The 22,049-nt window shown below is 43.5% G+C and overlaps 1 protein-coding gene across 1 annotated transcript in view; it reads right to left on the bottom strand.

Annotated features, from left to right (window-relative positions):
* Positions 1 to 2,190: 2,190 nt before the first annotated feature.
* LOC119820578 (cytochrome P450 2B1-like) overlaps positions 2,191 to 22,049 on the bottom strand; it is a 39,089-nt gene continuing 19,230 nt past the window's right edge. The window contains exons 7-9 of the mRNA XM_038339055.1: positions 16,590 to 16,777; positions 16,276 to 16,417; positions 2,191 to 2,762 (exon numbers count right to left, since the gene is read on the bottom strand). Of these exons, the coding sequence (XP_038194983.1) occupies positions 2,581 to 2,762; positions 16,276 to 16,417; positions 16,590 to 16,777 (512 nt within the window). The 3' untranslated portion in view covers positions 2,191 to 2,580. The remainder of the gene's footprint in view (positions 2,763 to 16,275; positions 16,418 to 16,589; positions 16,778 to 22,049) is intronic.

The raw sequence follows: 22,049 nt of genomic DNA, 5'->3' as shown, positions 1-22,049 counted from the left end.
AAAAGAATATAGTGAGTCAAGCAGTTTGATTTCAGGGTTTTATGCACGCATGCCAGCTCAGCTTTCTCTGTTTATTTACACAGGCATGGACTGTCTGTGTGTTGCATATGTGAAGGGTTATATCTTATGTGAGTGTGCATGTCTGTGCTTTTGTGTGTTTCTCTAGATTTCTCTGTGCATGTTGTTGTTGTTGTGGTGGTGGTGGTGGTATGTCTGTATTGGTGATTTTTCGAGACAGGGTTTCTCTGTGTAACCATGGCTGTCCTGAAACACATTCTGTAGACCAGGCTGGCCTCCAACTCAGAAAACCTCCTGCCTCTGCCTCCCGAGTATTGAGATTAAAGGTGTGAGCCATCACATGTGGCTCACAAGTACATCCTTGCATTGGGAATCCACTCTGTTTGTTCTTAGGTTTGCGTGTGACTTGAGTGACAGGAATGAGTTGCATATTACCGTGTGACTCTCTGTGTGTTTGTACATGTCCCAAGCTCAGTGCTGATGTGATTTCTCCAGAGTCCCCATGTCACTCTCAGGCCTGTGACAACCACAGATGGGAGAGAATGGAGAAGTAGGGAGATACAGGAGGTGTGAGGCTCAGCAGTCAGGTGGAGAGAGAGGCTCCAGCCTGGCAGAAGAGCAGTTGGAGCCTCTGGGTCTCTGATCACTCTGACTGGTGATCACTTCCTCGTCCTCGCTGTCTCACACCAGCACCTGAAGCTCTCTGGCCTTCCCCCCTGACCCACCACTCCCTAACGGGTCTCTATCCTCTGTGGACTCAGAGCTTCAGGATGCTGAGACTGTCTAACTCTGTTTTCCTACTGAGGCAGAGTACCAGAGAGCAGAGCAGGAAATTATAATTAGGAGTCATTTTACATTGTGCTTCTGGAAGCAGGTATTTCCCAGAACACCCCACTGGTGTCTGGTGAGGCATTTGCTGCTGCATTATAACTTGCCAGAGGACAAGCAAGTGCACCTAAGCCTGGGAGAGCTGAAAAGGAAACAGGATTCTCATAGAGGACCCGCTCCTATGACAATGACATGGATCCAGTCACAAAGTGTCATGGTTAGAATGCTTAGTCTCTAACCAATAGTATTTTACGACATTCTCAGACTTGGTAGAAAGTTACTTGAGGGAACCTCTCCCTCACACCCTCCTCTCTCCCCTTCTCACCTGCCACATGCTCACACAGCAAACCAAGGGGTTCAGCTGCCCCACCTTCCTGTCTTGAAACTGACCCCAAATAAATCCTTCACACTTGCTTCTGAGCAGATATTTAGCCACATTGACAGAAAAAACAACTAATGCAGAAAATCATTAGCCGGAGTGAGGTTGCCATGAGATAAAAACTCACCATTTTGTTTCTTGTCTGAAATTCTTTAGTAGTTTGGGCCACACTTTTGTTATGGGAACTTATTACGGATCACGTAGCAGTCGCAGAGAAAGAATAGAGAGAGGGACAGAGAGACAGACGCAGAAACAGATATATACAGAGAGACTGAAACTGTTCTACTCTCAAACAGCATCTTAGCTCTGTCTAGATACTGGAGACACAGAGGCAAGGACAGGGAGGCTGACTTGAACTGCAACCAGGGCCAGAAGTTGTTGATGTTGCCTGCCTGCCTTCACTCGAGTTCATCTAACCTTTGCTGTTGCTGGAATGAAATCCAAATTCTTCTGGGTTTCAACGGAGACTGAAAACCATCAGCTCTCCAGGCATTTTCCAAGACCGCAGCACCATGTGGGACAGCTGAGGCTTACATACTCTTGCATGGACAACTACCAAATTCTCAGCCTTTCCATTATGAGACAGTCATTGTTGAACTAACCTGGCACTGATTGTAAGCCAGTCTAATATATCCCATATAGATGAGAGAGAGAGAGAGAGAGAGAGAGAGAGAGAGAGAGAGAGAGATAGGCAGACAGACAGACTGATTATTTCTATCAGTACTGTTCTTTTACAGAACCTTAGCTAATGAAGTTATTGGTATGATTCTTATAGGAAACATAAGGGAACCTGAGATCAGTGTTCAGAATCACATAGCTCAGGGTGTATCAACTGAGGAGGCCTCTGCCCATAGAGAGGATGCTAAGAAAGGATAAAAGCACATGAAGGTGTTTGTGGCCTGCAAAGCACAGGAACCTAGATAATACTGTGTGAAGTAAAAAGAAACCAGACACCAAAGATCACACACTATGTGACTCTGTTTACATGAACCATACATATTAGGCAAGTTTATAGACATAGAATTCAGACCAAATACAGAGTCCATTGGTGTAGATCATAGCGCACCAGAAGATGATACATGGGGACTGTGGCTGTTAGGAGCAATAGGAGACTGACTCAGCATGAGATGTGGCCTCCAGAAGTCTCTCTGTTCACATATCAAGCAAGACACTCGACTGATTTCTCCAATGCCATTCTCGGGGCAGAAGAACACACCTCGGAGCTTTGCAGAAGCTGCAGTAAGGTGAAAGGGTTTGAGCAGTGACCTATGGCCTGGTTTGCAGCAGGTCTCACAGAGGAAGAAAGATGGGGCCATTCTCAACAGGTGTGGGGATACCTGACCACCTCAGCCCAGTCAGCGGGCCAAGAAGCAGATCTGGTATGTTGGGGGCATTTTGCCGAAGCCACTCTCCTTGGGCCTGAGGTCAATGTCCTTAGGAGCCACGGGACTGGACACAGAGAAGTTCTGGAGGATGGTGGTGAAGAAAAGGAACAATTCGTTGCGGGCAATGCCTTCGCCAAGACAAATGCGCTTTCCTGTGGGCACAGAGAATGAGCCATGTGAGCCCCGGGTGAGTATACAAACTTCAGACTGTCCCTTCCCTAAACCCAGACAACTCTCCCATTGCAATGGATAAGAATGAGTTTGACACTCCCCTGTAACTCAAGTGAGAATGTTAAGAGATTCCTAAAACCTTAAAGAATTGGTGCAAGGGCCAGTGAGACCACCACCTGCCGTCAATCCTGAGTACTTGAGTTCAGTCCCCTGGACCCACATACTAGAAGGGGAGAACAAACTCCCACTAGCTGTCCTCTAACATAAATGTAGGACTCAGGCATGATAAGCTTAATAGGGATAGACCACCCAAAGGAAGTTCTTAACTTCCAACCATTATCAGCTGCCAGTGTAGGACCCAGTCATGGTAAGCTTAAAAGAGGCCTGAGTCTCAGTAGTTTACCCTGAGGCAATACCTGGTTGCAGGGAGGACCACATACTGAGATTACCCAGGCACCACGCAGGCACAGACCATCCCAAGGAAATTCCTTAGGTGCCAACCATTGTAGATAGGATCACCTGCCAGCATACATTCACCAGGACACCCCTAGACAAATGTCAGCCAATCAGGGGTCCTGAACCTTAGAAATCCCTCACCCCCACCTTTACTACTATAAAAACCCAACTCTAACTGAGCTTAGAGCTCTCCTATTATTCCAATACATTGGACACATGGAGAGACTGAGTTTGCAAACTTGTACAAAATAAAGGCTCTTTGCTTTTACATGTGGGACTCGGTCTCCTTGTTGGTTTTCTGGGGACTTTGCAGATCTGAGCATATCAATAAACACACACACACACACACACACACACACACACTATATAGGAAATATGTATATACATACAACCATGTACACATTGAATAAATAAATTGTAACATGTGTGCAGTTTGTTGGTGGATGTCTCATGGTTACATCTGACAAATTTCTAGCTTTTGTGAGATTGCCAGAGTCCTTTGTCCAGAAACATAAGAACCTACTGAGAGTAGGAATGAACTCTTTATGCCTACACATCTATAATACATCTTTAGTGTTCCCTCCTTTCTCGTGTGTGGGGATTGGTCCCCATCTCATTGGCTGCCCTGAGGGTAAAGGTGCTGTTTACAAAGATTCCTAGATCAACAACTGGATGATATTAAGGGCCCTAGATGAGCCAGGCATGGAGACACATGCCTGCAAGTGCAGCTCTTGGGAGACCAGGGCAGGAAGATTATAGACTGCTTACCAAGCATTCTCTGTCTCTCCACTTTCTCTGTCCCCTCTGTCACTCATGCCCATCTCCTTTCTCTCTTTCTCTCTGCCCCTATGCTTCTACAGCTTGAAATCAAAGAACGTCAACAAATCCCCAAACACAATTAATCGTTCATACAACTGAGAATGGGAAGGAGCACAAGATGAGGGATCTATGGCACCCAGCAGATTCTCAGAGGTGTAAGGAGCCCTTGTTGGTTTGTCTCCTCGGGCATGGAGCAGCACAGAGCAAGGGAGCCTGAAAGCCCAGGCAGAGGCTCCACCACCTGCCCTGTACCTCGGTGATTATTTTTTTTTCTGAGACAGGGTTTCTCTTTAAAACATCTTGTGCTGTCCTAAACTAGCTCTTGTAGACCAGGCTGGCCTCAAATTCACAGAGATCAGCTTGCCTCTGCCTCCTGATGGCTGGGATTAAAGGCCTGTGACACCACCACCTGGCCCTCAGTGATTATTAATGTGCAACTGGCTGCCAGGGGCCTCCAGGTAGAAGAGGGATTTCCCAGCAACCCCAGTGACCTCCAGTTGTTGGGAAACTGTGCCTGTGTAGGAGTAATTAGCTGAAGCACCCTGTCCCTTGGGGCACCTCCTTTCCAAAATTTAGGTGAATTCTGATTTAGAATGAGTTTGGAAATTCATGGAGTAGCTCTCTGAGATGGTTCTCCTAGAACTGGTTTTGTGACCCAGATTTTTCCAGAGCAGCTTTTAATGACTTATCTCACTTTCAACACAAAGTCCCCACGCCTGGAGCTGGCGATTTAAACACTGTTCATGTCTCTTTAGCTCTAACATATTTTGGCATGTCCTCTCTCCCTCTCTCCTCCCCGCTCTTCTCTCTGCCAATGTCAGCCTACATGAACCTATGCTATCACTGCTGTGTGTGTGTGTCCTTTCATCTATTCCACCCACTCGTGCTTTTCCAAACTCCCTAGATACCTCTTAGCCCCTCCCAATTCTCTGTCTAAGGATACCTTGTCATATGTTCCTTCTGAGTTTTCCCTCATGTTTCTCTGTCTATTTCTAGTTGTGTCTTTCTCTCTCTTCCTCTTCCCTCCTTTTCCTCTCTTCCTGTCTTCTTCCTTTTTTCCCTTCAGTTCCTCATCTTCTTCTTCTCTCTCCTGTCCACACTCTGATTCCTACCACACATCTCCTCCTACTGCAGCTTCCTTGTGTCTCTGTGCGCCTCTCTTTATTGGAATCTGTCTTGATGTCCTTCCCTCTCTATTGTTTATTTGTCTTTGTCCCTCTTCTCCACACTCCTGCCTTTCTACACTTGGGACTATTCTATGGACAATTCTGGAGCCCGGGGTGACTGAAATCACTTCGAACTCAAGACTAAGACAATTCTTAGCTGAGACATGGCTCAGCAGGAGAACACTTGCCTAAAATCTCTCAGTGAGGGGATGAGGACAGGCATGCTCAGCAGGAGAGCATCTTCTAGGATGCACAAGGGGGAGTCCGGAGGTGTGGGGTCTTTGCAAGAAAACTTGCTTAACATGGTAACCCACAGCCTTGGGCTCCACCCCTAGCATGAAGGTGGAGGGGGACAAGTAAAGATTAAGGAATTCCTTCTAGAACCTCTCTTTCTCTAAAAGATAAGAAACCTGAACACAAAGATTCCATGTTTACATCCCATAGAGTCCATTCAACTGAATTAAATTTGGCTGGAGGCAGCTTTTGTATGTAACAAATTAAACAAACACAAAAGACAATTGAACCACACACTAACTTGAGATTATAGTCTTCCAAGAAAGAACAAATCTCAGTCACTCACAGCAGTTAACCTATCCCAAGCTGCCAACTGCAACAGCATAGCCAAATAAGGCCAAAGCAGAGCTGGCACCCATCAAGCTGTGTGTCCATGCCCAGAGCCCTCTGGTCTACAGACAACTTGTGCTTGGAGCTGTTACTGAACTTTCTCTGGTTCAGGGGATTATCCATCATGAATGGGTTCTTGGCTCAAATACATGCTACTAATTTTGATGTCTCTTACAATTTAAAACGTCAAAGAGTATTTAATGCAAACAGACAAATGTGTCAGGTCACACTCCATCCCCCTCATGCTCACACATAAATGTATCCCTAACCTCCCAGGGGGACAGAATCCAGGCTCCCCCAATTCCCTAAGTTTTTCTAGCCATCCGGTGGAGTGTGTTCCTACTGCTGAGCTTTTTTTACCCCATCCCACCCAGCCCCCAAGCCCACATTTTCACCTGCGAGGTCTTGGAACTCACAAAACAGTCTGCTTCAGGGCTTAGGAGACTGGAGAGCCAGCGGGGAGTGTTCCTGCTGCTGGGCTATCTTTCTCCCATCCCACCCTGCCTCCAAGCCTGCTTTTTCATCTGTGAGACCCTCGGAACCCTGCAACAGACTCTGTTCCAGTGCAGAGGGGACTGGAGAGGTAAGTCAGTGGCCACAGGGCCCAACAGCCAGACACGCCACTCTCTGGGACCTTCCCAGAGGGACAGAATCCAGGTCCCCCCCCCCCAATTCCCAAAGCTTTTCTGGCCATCCAATGTGGTGTGTTTCTCTTGCTTGGCTTTCTTTGCCCCATCCCCACCCTGCCCCAAAGCCTGCCTTTTCACTTGCGAGGTCCTTGGAACCCTGCAACACAGCTTGCTTCAGTGCAGAGGTAATCTGAGTGGTAAATCAGCACCCACAAGCCCAGACAGCCAGATACCCACTCTCCAGTGTACAAGAACCTAGAGGCCCCTCCACAACTCCCTAGCTTTTCTTGCCAGCCAGCTGGGAGTGTCCCTGCTGCTGGGCTTTCCCCCAACCCACCCTGCCCCCAAGGACACCTTTTTCACCTGTGAAGTCCTAGGAATCCTGCAACACAGACTGCTCCAGTGCTGAGAGGACCTAAGAGAGGCAGAACAAGAAAAACTCCCAAGTCAGCCACAGCAAAGATTGGACCAAGACGCCAAGACTCTGTTGGCCTCATTTGAAGGAAGACATGGGTAGGCACCAATGCAAGAATTCCTCCAACATCCTGAAAAGCAACATAACACCAGAATCCAGCGAACATGCAACAGGAAGACTTGAACATCCTAACCCAGAAGAAGTAGAAAATGACTTTAAACGTAACCTTATAAAAATGATGGAGACATTATTAAGCAGGAAGTGAAAAACTCCCTTAAAGAAATAGAAGAGAAGACAAACAAAAATTTAAGAGAAATTAATAAATCCCTCAATGATACCCAAGAAAATCAAGAAAAAGAATCAAACAGGTATAGGAAACAGTTCAAGACTTGAAGATCGAAATGGAGGTAATGAAGAAAACACAAACCAATTCTGGAAATGGAAAAATCTGGATAAATGAACAGGAACTAGAGACAAAAGTATAACCAACAGAATACAAGAGATAGAAGAAAGAATCTCAGGCACTGAAGATACTATAGAGTAAACAGACTCATTGATCAAAGAAAACAGAAAATCCAACATTCTTAACACAAAACACCCAGGAAATCTGGACACCATGAAAAGTCCAAACCTAAGAATAATAGGGATAGAAGAAGGAGAAGAACTCCTGCTCAAAGGTGCAGAAAATACATTCAACAAAATTATAGAAGAAAACTTTCAGCACCCTACAATTCCCTAAGCTTTTCTGGCCATTCAGTGGGGTGTATTCCCTGCTGATGGCTTTCTTTACCCCATTCCACCCTGCCCCCAAGCCCATCTTTTCATCTGCTAGGTCCTTGGAACCCTGCAAGACACCATGCTCCCATGCTGAGAGGAACCAAAGAGGTGAGTAAGTGGCCACACAGCCAGATAGCCTGAAGTACCACACTCTGGGACAGTCACAGCGGGGGACTGAGTCCAGGCCCCCTCCAATTCCCTAAGCTTTTCTGGTCATCCAGTGGGGTGTGTTCCCTGTTGCTGGCTTTCTTTACCCCATTCCACCCTGCCCCCAAGCTCATCTTTTCATCTGCAAGGTCCTTGGAACCCCCAATACAGCCTGCTTCAGGGCTGAGGGGTATGGAGAGCCAGTGGGGAGTGTTCCTGCTACTGGGACTTTGATACCCCAACACAGCCTGCTTCAGGGCAGAGGGGATCTGAGAGCCTGTTCCAGTGCTGAGGGGACATAGAGAGGACAGAACAAGAAAAACTCCCAAGTACACAGTCAGCCACAGCAAAGATTGAACCAAGATGCCAAGACTCTGTTGACCTCCTTTGAATGAAGAGATAGGCAAGCGCCAATGCAAGAATTCCTCCAACTTCCTGACAAGCAGCATGGTAACACCAGAATCCAGCCAGCATGCAACAGGAAGACTTGAACATCCTTACCCAGAAGAAGTAGAAGAAAACAACTTTAAATGTAACCTTATGAAAATGATGGAGACCTTTAAACAGTCCCTTAAAGAAATAGAAAAGAAGACAAACAAAAAGTTAGAAGAAATTAATAAAGTCCTCAAAGATACCCAAGACAACCAAGAGAAAGCAATCAAACAGGTAAAGGTAACAGTTCAAGACTTGAAGACTGAAATGGAGGTAATAAAGAAAACACAAACCGAGGGATGGCTGGATATGGAAAATCTGGGTAAATGAACAGGAACTATAGAGACAAGTATAATCAACAGAATACAAGAGATAGAAGAAAGAAACTAAGCCACTGAAGATAGTATAGAGGAAATAGACTCATTGATCAAGAAAACATCAAATTCAACAAATTCTTAACACAAAACATCCAGGAAATATGGGACACCATGAAAAGACCAAACCTAAGAATAGTAGGGGTTAGAAGAGGGAGAAGAACTCCAGGTCAAAGGTCCAGAAAATATATTCAACAAAATTATAGAAGAAACTTTTCCCAACTTAAAGAAGGATATTCCCATGAAGGTACAAGAAACTTACAAACACCAAATAGACTGAATCAAAAAAAATCCCCTCACTATATAATAATCAAAACACAAAACAAATAGAAAAAAGAAAGAATATTAAGAGCTGCAAAGGAAAAATGTCAAGTAACATATAAAGGTAAACCTATCAAAATTACACCTGATTTCTCAATAGAAACCATGAAAGCAAGAAGGTCTTGGATAGATGTGCTGCAGAAACTAAGAATCCATGGATGCAATCCCAGACTACTATACCCAGCAAAGCTTTCTTTCACCATCGATGGAGAAAACAAGATATTCCATGACAAAAACAGACTTAAACAATATGTATCCACAAACCCAGCCTTACAGAAAGTACTAGAAGGAAAACCTCAACACAAGGAAGCTAACAACACACACAATAGCACAGACATCTGATAACCCTCCACCAACACAACTCAAAGAAGGAAACACACAAACACTACCACCAAAAAATAAGCAGAGTTAACAACCACTGGTCATTAATATCACTTAATATCAATGGACTCAATTCACCTATAAAAAGTCACAGGTTAAGAGAATGGATATAAAAACAGGACCCAACATTCTGCTGTTTACAAGAAACACACCTCAACCTCAAAGACAGACACTACTTCAGAGTAAAGGGGTGGGAAAAGGTTTTCCAATCAAACAGACCTAAGAAACAAGTAGGTGTGGCTACCCTAATATCTAACAAAATTGATTTCAAGCTAAAATCAATCAGAAGAGATGAAGAAGGACACTTTATACTCTTAACAGGAACAATTCATCAAGATGAAGTCTCAATCTTGAATATCTATGCCCCTAATATAAAACCACCCTTATGTAAAAGAAACATTACTAGAACTCAAAGTACACATCAAATGCAACACACTAATAGTAGGAGATTTCAACACTACTCTCTCACCAATGGACAGGTAAACCAGAGAGAAACTTAGCAGAGAAATAAGAGAACTAACAGATGTAATGAATCAAATGAACTTCACAGACATCTATAGAACTTTCTACCCAAACAGGAAAGAATATACCTTCTTCTCAGCATCACATGGAACTTTCTCAAAAATTGATCACATACTCAGTAACAAAGCAAACATCCACAGATACAAAATAATTGAAGTAACCACCTGTATCTTATCAGATCAACATGGAGTAAATTTAGAATTTAACAACAATACCACCCCCAGAAAGCCAACAAACTCATGGAAACTGAAAGTCAACTATTGAACCACACCTGGCTCAAGGAAAAAATAAAGAAAGAAATTAAAGTCTTCCCTGAATTCAACAAAAATGAAGACACAACATATGCACACCTATGGGACACTATGAAAGCCGTGCTAAGAGGAAAGTTTATAGCACTAAGTGCCCACATAAACAAAATGGAGAAAGCTCATATTAGAGACTTAACAGCACACCTGAAAGCTCTAGGAAAAAAAAGAAGCAGACTCACCCAGGAGGACTAGAAGATTGGAAATAATCAAACTGAGGGCTGAACTCAACAAAATAGAAACACAGAAAACAATTCAAAGAATCAATGAAACAAAGAGCTGGTTCTTTGAGAAAATCAACAAGATTGACAAACCCCTATCCAAACTAATCAAAAGGCAGAGAGAGAACACTCAACTTAAGAAGATCAGAAATGAAAAGGCAGACATAACAACAGACACCAAGGAAATTCAGAGAATTATTAAGTCTTACTACAAAAGCCTGTACTCCACAAAATTGGAAAATGTAAAAGAAATGGACATGTTTTTAGATAAATACCATATACCAAAATTAAATCAAGACAAAAATTAAATTAAATAGAAGCTGTCATTAAAAACCTCCCAACCAAAAAAAAAAAAAAAAAAAAAAAAAAAAAAAAAAAAAAAAAGCCAAGGGCCAGATGTTGTTAGTGCAAAATTCTACCAGAACATCCAAGAAGAGATAATACCTATACTCCTTAATGTGTTCCACAAAACAGAAACAGGAGAGTCATTGCCAAACTCTTTATGAAGCTACAGTTATCATGATATGAAAAGCACACAAAGACTCAAGCAAGAAAGAGAATTACAGACCAATCTCACTCATGAACATGGATGCAAAAATTCTCAATAAAATGCTAGAAAACCAAATCTAAGAACACATCAAAACAATCATCCATTGTGATCAAGTAGGCTTAATCCCAGAGATGCAAGGCTGGTTCAACATATAAAAATCTATCAATGTAATACATCATATAAATAAACTGAAAGAAAAAACATGTGATCATTTCATTAGATGGTGAAAAAGCATTTGACAAAATTCAACACCTTTTATGATAAAAGTGTTGGAGAGATCTGGAATACAAAGATCATATCTAAATATAATAAAAGCAGTATACATCAAGCCGTCAGTTAACATCAAATTAAACAAAGAGAAACTCAAAGCAATTCCACCAAAATCAGGAACAAGACAAGGCTGTCCACTCTCTCCATAACTCTTCAATATTTTGCTTGAAGTTATAGCAATAGCAATAAGACAACATAAGGAGATCAAGGGTATTCAAATTGGAAAGGAGGAAGTCAAACTTTTATTATTTGCAGATGATATGATAGTGTATATACGTGACCCCAAAAACTCTACCAGAGAACACCTGCAGCTGATAAATACCTTCAGTGATGTGGCAGGATACAAGATCAACTCAAAAAAATCAGTAGCTCTCCTATACACAAAGGATAAAGAAGCTGAGAGGAAAATCAGAGAAACATCACCTTTTACAATAACCACAAATAGCATAAAGTATCGTGGGGTAACACTAACCAAGGAAGTGAAAGATCTATTTGACAAGAACTTTAAGTCTTTGAAGAAAGAAATTGAAGAGGATACCAGAAAATGGAAAGAGCTCCCATGTTCTTGGATTGGTAGGATCAACAAAGTAAAAATAGCAATTCTACTAAAGGCAATCTATAGATTCAATTTAATCCCCATTAAAATCCCAACAAAATTCTTCGCAGACCTTGAGAGAACAATAATCAGCTTCATATGGAAAAATGAAAAAATCCAGGATGGCCAAAACAATCCTATACAATGAAGGAACTTCCGAAGGCATTACCATCCCTGACATCAAACTCTATTACATAGCTACAGTAATGAAAACAGCTTGGTATTAGCATCAAAACAGAAACGTTGACCAATGGAATCAAATCGAGGACCCAGATATTAATCCACAAACCTATGAACACCTGATTTTTGACAAAGAAGCTAAACTTATACAAAGGAAGAAAGAAAACATCTTTAACAAATGGTGCTAGCATAACTGGATGTCAACCTGTAGAAGAATAAATATAGATCCATATCTATCACCATGCACAAAACTAAAGTCCAAATGGATTAAAGACCTCAATATAAATATGGCCACACTGAACCTGATAGAAGAGAAAGTGGGAAGTAGCCTTCAGTGCATGGGCACTGGAGACCACTTCCTACATATAACCCCAGTAGCACAGAAAATAAGAGCAACAATGAATAAGTGGGACCTCCTAAAACTGAGAAGCTTCTGTAAAGCAAAGGACACAAACGTTAAGACAAAAAGGCAACCTACTGAATGGGAGAAGATCTTCACCAACCCCACATCAGACAAAGGACTGATCTCCAAAATATATAAAGACCTCAAGAAACTAGACATTAAAATTCTAAATAACCCAATTAAAAAATGGGGTACTGAACTGAACAGAGAAGTCTCAACAGAAGAATTTCAAAAGGCCAAAAGATTCTTAAGGACATGTTCATCTTCCTTAGCTTTCAGGGAAATGCAAATCAAAACAACTTTGAGATACCATCTTACACCTGTCAGAAAGGCTAAAAACAAAGACACCAATGATAGCTTATGCTGAAGAAGATGTGGATTAAGGGGAACACTCATCCATTGCTGCGGGGAATGCAAACTTGTGCAACCACTTTGAAATCAGTGTGGCAGTTTCTCAGAAAATTGGGAGTCCCTACCTCGGGATCCAGCAATTCCATTCTTGGGGATATACCCAAAAGATGCCCTATCATACTACAAAAGCATTTCTTCAACTATGTTCATAGCAGCATTATTTGTAATAGCCAGAACCTGGAAACAACCTAGATGCCCCTCAAGTGCAGAATGGATAAAAAATGTGGCACATCTACACATTAGTGTGCTACTCATCGGTAAAAAACAATGACATCTTGAATTTTGCATGCAAATGGGTGGAAGTAGAAAACACTATCCTGAGTGAGATAACTGAGACCCAAAATTATAAAATTTTTTTTTATTCACTCATTAATGGATTCTAGCCATAAACAAAAAACATTGAGCCTATAGTTCGTGATCCTAGAGAAGCTAATTAATGAGGTGAACCCAAAGAAAAACATATATAGATCCACCTGGAAATTGGAAGCAGACAAGATCGCCTGGCAAAAGTTGGGTGCATGGTGGGTAGATGGAAGGGGAAAGGGGGAGGGAGAGGCAGAAGGGGAGGATTAGGGAGAATTTGGGGGAGCAGGATGGTTGAGATGGAGGAAGGACAGATATGGGAGTAGGGAAAGAGATACTTAATTGAGGGAGCCATTTTGGGGTTGGCAAGAGGCTTGGCTCTGGAGGGGATCCCAGGAGTCCATGGGGATGACCCCAGCTAGGACCCTGGGCAGTGGAAGAGAGGGTGCCTAAACTGGCTTTGTCCTGTAGTCAGACTGATGTCTATCTTGAATATCACCATAGAACCTTCGTCAGGCAACAGATGGAGACAGAGACAGAGACCCACATCGGAGCACTAGGCTAACCTTCCAAGGTCCAACTGAAGAGCAGAAGGAGGGAGAATATGAGCAAGGAAATCAGGACCACGAGGGGTTCACCCACTGAGACTGTGTGCCTGAGCTAATGGGAGCTCACCAACTTCAGCTGGACTGGGAATGAATGAGCATGGGATCAAACTGGTCCCTCTGAATGTGGTTGACAGCTGGGGCAGACTGAGGGGCCAATGACAATGACACTGGGATTTGTCTCTACTGCATGTATTGGCTTGTTGGAATCCTATTCTCTTTGGATTCATACCTTGTTCAGTCTGGATGTAGTGGGGAGGGCCTTGTACTTCCCACAGAGCAGGGTCCCTTGACCTCTCTTAGGACCCGAGGGTTGTGGGGGCAGGGTGTGTTGGGGGAGTGGGAGGGAAGTGAAAGGAGGGGAGGAAGTGGAAATTTTGATTGGTATGATTTTTAAAGTAGTAAAAAAATTTAAAAAAAATGTTTCCCTAACCAGAAGACCCGACCCATCTCATGGCAGTCCATACTTGATGTCACTTGTTATTGCTGTTGTTTCTTAAGAAAATGAATTCGCACTCTCTCTGCTAACCCACAGGCCACTCCTGCCCTGGGTGAGGTAGGCTGACTGCAGATCTTCACCTCTCCCTCTGTTCCCCAAGATCTAATCCATAGAGTCTACCCCAACTCTGCAATGGAAATCTTCTTACAACCTTCCAACCCCCCTCCCCCGTCTCCTGTGGATCCCCAGATCTTCCCCAGAAGGTACCCCTTACAGGCCTAAAGACCTCTCCTGCTAAGGAAGCAGATAGACTGACAGAGGATCCATGCCTCTCCTTCTGCTCCTCCAGATTCAGCTCCAACCCCTGCCAGGGTCATCCCCAGCTCTGCAGCAGAATGCCTGGTGTGTCCTCCCTTGCCTCCCTGACCCCATCCCCAATGAATCACAGAGATCTTCTCCTCCAATCTTCCTTCCCCCAACTCCTCCCATTATCCCAGGCTCCAACACCAGCAGGCACTCCCTGGGAACACACCAGCTGGGCAGGACAGGGAAACAGGTCCACAGAAAGTTTCCTATGAGGCAACACACAGCCATCATGCTCACCTAAAACCCAGAAACCAAGAAAGCAAACACCCACCCAACAAAGACAAACCCAGAGATCGGCACCTAGACCTAGAATCACCCCAAAACCAGATTCCTGGATTCCAGCATAAAAACACAATCAGTAACAGCCAGGGCAATGTGTCTCTATGAGAGCCCAGCAACTGTACCATAGCTGACCCTGATCATTCCAACATAAACGAAGTTCAAGAAAAAGATCTTTAAAAAACCTTATATAGATTATAAAGGTCCTTAAAAGGAAATGAATAAATTCCTTAAAGAAATCTGCTACACTCATAGATCAGAGCCCTCCTTATTCAGCCATCGCCAGAGAAGCTTCCCCCTGCAGAGATGGAAACAAATTCAGAGAGACACAGCCAGATGTTTCACAGACAGAGAAACCTTGGAACACAGAGATCTAAATGGAAAATCTTTGTCAAAACCCTCCCCTCAGAGCTCAGAGCACCCAGAGGAAGAGGAAGGAGACAGAGGGTAAGAGTCAGAGGGGATGCAGGACACCAAGAGAACGAGGCTCTGAACCAGCTGAGCAAAGCTCGTATGAACGCAGACTGAGGCAGCAGGCACAGGGCCTGCTCGGGGCTGCACCAGGTCCTCTGTGCACATCCTAGAGCTTTCCTTTTAGTGTTCCCATGGGTTCCCGAGTGTGCGAATGAGTGGTCTCTGGTCCTAGCGCCTTCTCTTGGGCTCGGCTCCTTCTGTTGGTTTGCACTGTATAACATTGGAGTGATGGATTTTGTTTTATCTTATATTTTATTTCATCATGTTTGGCTGTTATCACTTAGAAGCCTGTTCTTTTCTAATGAGAGACAGAAAGGAGTGGATCCGGGGGGAGACTCTGAGGAGGAGAGGGAAGGGGAAACTGTAATCAGTATATATTGTATGAGGAAAGAGTCTATTTTTAATAAAAGGGAAAAAGAAAAATAGCAGAAGTCTAACAGGCAGAGGAACACATTGGATGGCTTTGATGCAACTGAGAAGAATTGACAGATTTCCATCACTGCACTTTCTACAGTGGGGAAACTGTCTTCTGCTCTTTTGAGGACTTTACGTGGGATTTACTACGCTGGCTTTAAAGATATCTTGGACATCCTGACCTGGGAATATCTGTGCTCCCATCCCCTCTATTAATTAATCTGTTATTTATTGTTGGCAGGGGCAGGAAAGACCTTGTTGGCATTTAATCCATTTTGTTCTCTGTGAACATCCTTTACTCTCTTCTGTTAGGCATTTAGTCATGCGTAAAGACAAATGTTTTCACTCCTTTAAAAAGATTTTCCCCTAAAAATTAAATTGGAAAGAAAATTAATTGCTCGAGTTTAAAGGCTTTTAAATACTTCTCCAAAATCCTCCTCAGTAGAATGCTCCTTAAGTCAATATTCGCGTCATGGGACAGTAACCAGGATGAAAGTGAGGGTTCAGGCAAATTTGGCAGCCAGAACAGCACTAGGTAATCATGGACCTAGTCTTGTATCCTGGAGGATGAGCCTGCCCTCTAGTGTCTGGGAAAGGAAGCACAGGTCCCTCTCACCTATAGAAAAGGGCATAAAAGCTTCATTTTTCTTCAGAGCCCCATTGGCATCCAGGAAGTGCTCAGGATTGAAGGCATCTGGTTGTTCAAAGTACCGTGGGTCATGGAGAGCTGCACTCAGGATGGGGTACACTTCAGTGTTCTAGGAGACATTGTGAGAGGCAATGATATTAGCATACCCTGGCTCCCATTTGCAGACAGTCAGTCCTTAGAGAACCACAGAATGCTGGGAAACCACAAACAGGCCTAGAGTGGTGATTGGGAGAATGGAGGATGACCATGGCATAGAGATGTGGAATCGCAGCTGGTCTCACCTTGGGGAGCAGGTACCCTCGGAACAAAGTGTCTTTGGTGACTTTGTGTGGCACTCCAATCGGGACAAGATCTGCAAATCTCTGAATCTCGTGGATGACCGCATCAGTGTAAGGCATTTTGGTGCGGTCATCAAGGGTTGGTGGGCGGTGTGAGCCGATCACCTCATCGATCTCCTTTTGGACTTTTCCTGCACAGAAAGGAAGACAACATGGAATGTCCATCCCTTCACGGAGGCAATGCACAGAGACCCTGTTTTCTGTGAGCCAATAGCGTAGGAACAGTGCAGAGCCAGGAGACTCTGTTGAGAAAGACACAGAGCATTCTAGGGCATGCACACCTGTGCTTCTCTCCAGCCACGCCTATGTTAGAGACTATCTCCAAAGGTCCAACCTTGCTCATAACAGAAAGAAAAGGAAAACCCACAGCAAAGGGCTCTTTTCACCTATCAGTCTGCGGGAAGGCTGGAGAGAGAGATGGTAAGAATTCTCCATATTTGAAATATAATGATATAATTTGTGTTCCTGCATCACACACACACACACACACACACACACACAGAGAGAGAGAGAGAGAGAGAGAGAGAGAGAGAGAGAGAGAGAGAGAGAGAGAGATCTTTGCATGGAATTTATATTTTAAAATTCAGGGAGCTGGAGAGATGTCTCAATGGTTAAGGGCACCAGTCACTCATTCAGAGGACCAGGGTTCAATCCCCAGCACTCACATGGCAACTCACACTGTGACTCCAGGTCCAGAGAATGTGACCCCCTCACACAGACATATATGCAGACAAAACAACAATGTACACTACTAAAAACCATTTTAAAAATCCAGACAAATAACCTGAGGCTATATTCTCAGGAATGAAAGGAAAGTAAATTAATCTGTGTATAACTGAATACTAAATATGAATACATCGGTGAATACTTTGGCCATTAAGATGGCTTAGTCAGCAGATGCATTGATTTCCATCCTGACAGCCTGGCTTTGACATCAGAACCCGTGTGAATGTGCAGGAGAGACCCAACTGCACAAAGTTGTCCCCCCACCTCCACACATGAGCCGCAGCAGACAAACTCACAACAACATCACATCGATTTCAGATTCTTAGAATGTGAATGTGTAAGTCAGCCAAGCAATGGATGAGTCGGTTACTAAAGGAAAGTGCGGCGAGCGAGCGAACCCTGACCAGCAGGGAAAGATCACCACCGACACAGGATTCTTCTCTGATCACACTTTAATGAAGCGCTGCTTGGTTGAGGGAGAGCTGGAAGCAGGGGGCCCCGAGCCGGGCTGGGTGGCGGCTTATATAGAGGAGGACGGGGCGTGTCTACTGATTAGGTGACGTGGCAGAAAAGGATTGGTGGAAACCTGTTGCCAGGCAGATGTGGCGCGAAAAGTTCGCGCCACATACTTGTTTACTTTAGCCCTCGGCGCCATCTTGTAATGGCAAATGTAAGTGCGGCCGCCACAGTTCCCCCCTTTTAATTTTATGAAATTTAAAAGACAGTCAAGGCTGAGGTCAGAGGACCTTACCCTGAAAATGTAGACATGTCCCGTTTTTCTCAGGGATGGGAAAAATAAGCGGGACTACCCATATGCATAAGGTCATGATCTCCTGAGTGGATCTACTCAGTGCACTCTTAGGTGCAAAACCTCCTGTCCAGGACAACACATCCCCAGATTCAGGGGAACCTCATCGATCCCTCTTTCCGAGTGCAATGGCTCAATGGCCTTCGGGTGCAAAAGCAGGGATTAGGGTCAGGAGTCCTGTAAGATGCTGATCCAAGCTTGGGGGGAGTTACCGGCCTCCAAGGCTGCGAGGGCACGAGCAATGGCCACCTTTTCCCGTTTCCTTACCCGAATCAGCCTTAGAATCAGAAACAACGCCAATATCACTCCCGAAGTTAATATTAATCCTAGCACGCCAACCCCTGCCCATTCCTTAATATATGAAAAGGTATCTACCAGCCAATCTGTAAATTCCCCCAGCGAAACCATAGTCGCCTGGGTTTGATTCAAAGCCAAAATCTTCAAACTAAAATTTGCTTGCAATTGTTCCAATTCCCTTGTCCAATTGCCATTTAGATATTGAGAAATCGCTCGGGATTCATTAAGGGTAGCAGTATAGGGGGTAACACACAAATGCTTAGTACGATCTACACAACCAAAGGTAACTATATCAAACATTTTTAACATATTTCTTTCCACCAAATCAACTCTCTTATTTAACAATAAAATACCTGACATTAATTGATGGTTAATCTTTTCTTGTATATACATAGCGTCCGAGGTTTTTTGAACCACGGAATTGATAAAAGTAACTGTCTGAACTTGATTGGCCATAGCTACTCCTGCAGTAACAGCTGCAGCAGCAGACACTGCAATAGCCGTCACAATAGTTGCTGTAATGCCAAAATCCCTTTTCCGGCGAACCAGGGTGGCTAATGGGAAGTTCTTAGGATTGGCTTTTACAGGCAAAAACACAAAGGTAGGGATGCGCATAACAATCGCACCTGAATGGTAGAAATTCCAACATTGTGACAGAGAGCAATTATCCTTCTTGCAATCAACTGCAGTATTATTTGAACTCCCTGTAGTATTAAACAAAAGCCAGACAAAGGGAGGATCCAGGCAAACTCTGGTTTGCCGTAGAGTAGTATTATGTTTTTTCTCTACACTAGTTATATTAATTTCTTTAGAAGTGTGATTCATAATCCCTGTATAATTATTTAACATAATTATTCCAGAGCGAACAAATGTAGCAAATGGAGACAACTCAGTTATAGCTCCTCTGGAATTCATAAGTATCCATGGTGTAAAGGGTGATCCAACCTTTATCATAAGTTTTCTTTTAACCTTAAAATGGTTAAGATTCCTAAGAACCCATCCAGAATTATTGTAAAACTTATCATATCGTCCTCTGCAATCCACAAATTCAGGGGGATAGCTCAAATCATTACCAGAGCATCTAGGGACAGACCAAGAAAAAATATTATTACTAGTATGATTACTATTGCCAACCTGTGAATCACTATTATTAACCTTGCTAACCTGTACCCAATTGGGCGTTGTAAGGTTGCAACTGATCCCATAAGTGGTAACATTAACAGTATCATTGGAACCGGAATAGGAGCCAGATCCAGATTTAGCTCCAGATCTGACCTGAGGCAGGGCTACGCTAATGGCCTTTCTCAAAAAATTAGGGGTATCTTCTAAAAATGGATCTCTAGCTACAGTAAGATTCATAGCATCTAGCAAGATGCAATCTGAGATAGAAGTGCTCTGATTTGTGGTAAAACATAAAGTTCCTGCTAGGGGCACTACAGTTTGATTAAATTTCTGTTCCTGAGCATCCACCTTTTTGCAAACTAAGTTCAATTGGCAACTATCAACAAAAAATTGTGGCAATATTGTGGACTCATTGTGAACAGGAATTGGAATGGGCCATGTACGGGCCACAGCCCAGAAATAAGATTCTTCAGATTCAACTGGAACCGGCAGGTTCACCAACAGGATCAGGAGCAGCAACATCTCCTTGCTCTTCGTCAGGCTGTTCCAGTGTTGTCACGATCCTTGTCAGTCTGGTAGGGATCCACACCGGATCTGGCCGATTCTGAGGAAAGACACAAACAGCTCCCCTGGACCTCTGTATCACAGGGTCCGGTCCATACCATTTGTTATCAATTACATCCTTCCATTTTACTAATTCTGTATTTCTGTGTCTGTGGTCCATATGTCTTTCCGCGGCTGAACAGCCATTGGAATCCAAGGTCAAAAAATTAAATGTAAAGAGAGCGAGAGATATTCTATCTCGCGGGGATGCGCCCTCGGCTATTCCCCCTTTTTGTTTTTGAAGCAATTCCTTAATGGTGCGGTTAGCCCTTTCCACGATGCCTTGTCCTTGTGGATTATAGGGCAAACCAGTAGTATGATTAATTTCAAAAATAGAGCAGAACTGTTGAAAACTTTTAGAGGCATATGCCGGGCCATTATCAGTTTTTAAAGAATAAGGCTTGCCCCAAGCAGCCCAGGCTTCTAGGCAATGGGTCCTTACGTTAAGGACCTTTTCACCACATAACGGGGTGGCATGTATAACACCTGAACAAGTGTCCACAGAAACATGCAAATATTTTTGTTTGCCAAATTCTGAAACATGAGTAACATCCATCTGCCAAAGGGTAAGTGGCTTTAACCCACGTGGATTAACCCCAATATGAGGCGGATGATGAAAAATCACACAGGAGGAACATTGTTTAACTATCTCACGCGCTTGGTCGCGAGTAATATTAAACTTAAGGCGAAGGGTATTTGCAGGCACATGAAACTTTCTATGAAATTGTTCAGCCGATTGCATAGGATCCAGGGCAACTAAAGCCATTTCCCTGGTAGCCCTATCAACCATATCATTAGCTTCAGTCATAGGTCCAGGAAGACCGGAATGAGCTCTAATATGACCGATAAAAAATGGTTTAGCACGTTGAATTATACAATTCTGAATTTGTAATAACAAAGATGCAACCATGCTACTAGGTTTAACATATGCAGCCACTTCCAGATGTTTTACAGCATTAACTACATAGCATGAATCAGAATACAAATTAAAAGGCTGATGGGGAAAGGCCTTAAAGACCTCCAACACTACTTGACACTCCACGACTTGGGGTGCTCCAGAGCGAAATTTCAGAGTAACAGGCGGGGAGCCATATACCATATAGGCTCCAATTCCAGTTTTGGACCCATCAGTAAAAATAGTCAAGCCATTATTCAAAGGAGAAGCACTGGTAATCTTTGGAAAATATACAACATTCTGTGCCATAAAGGACAGCAATTTATCAGACGGATAATGATTATCAATAACGCCTGAATATGAGGAAATCAATACGGCCCAATCATCAGTAGTCCCTGTCAAAACTTCAATTTGATCTTTGGTATAGGGCAATATTAACTTCTCTGGCATTTTTCCAAAGGTGGTCAAGCTGAACTTCACTCCCAATAATGCCTGTTGTGCCACTAAATCAGGATAATAGCTTAACGTGCGTGAACCAAGTGTATGACCATGTATCCACCAAATCGGGCCTGTCTGCCACAATACTCCAGTAGGATGACCAACAGTGCGCAGAATGCAAAGCAATAATGGTTGTTCTGGATCAAACCGAAGAACCTGCGCTTGTTCTATGGCCTTTTCCACTATCTTTAATGCTTCTTTTCCCTTGGGTGTAAGCTCTCTAGGTGACGTTACATCAGGATTTCCTTCTAATATTGAGAACAACGGCTGCAAAGCTTCACGGGTAATGGGGAGATATCCTCTCAGCCAATTTATATCTCCGAGCAATTTTTGAAAATCATTTAAAGTGCGTAAATGTGATGTGCGAATGCAAATTTTTTGTGGAAAAATCTGTTTTGGGGTAACATGGGCTCCTAAAAACTCTATAATACTTGTCTTTTGAATCTTATCGGCG

This window comes from Arvicola amphibius, chromosome 8, assembly GCF_903992535.2.
Source record: "Arvicola amphibius chromosome 8, mArvAmp1.2, whole genome shotgun sequence".
NCBI lineage: Eukaryota > Metazoa > Chordata > Mammalia > Rodentia > Cricetidae > Arvicola > Arvicola amphibius.
The sequence above is the reverse complement of the archived record's forward strand: the minus strand, read 5'-3'. Positions and strand labels throughout refer to the sequence as shown.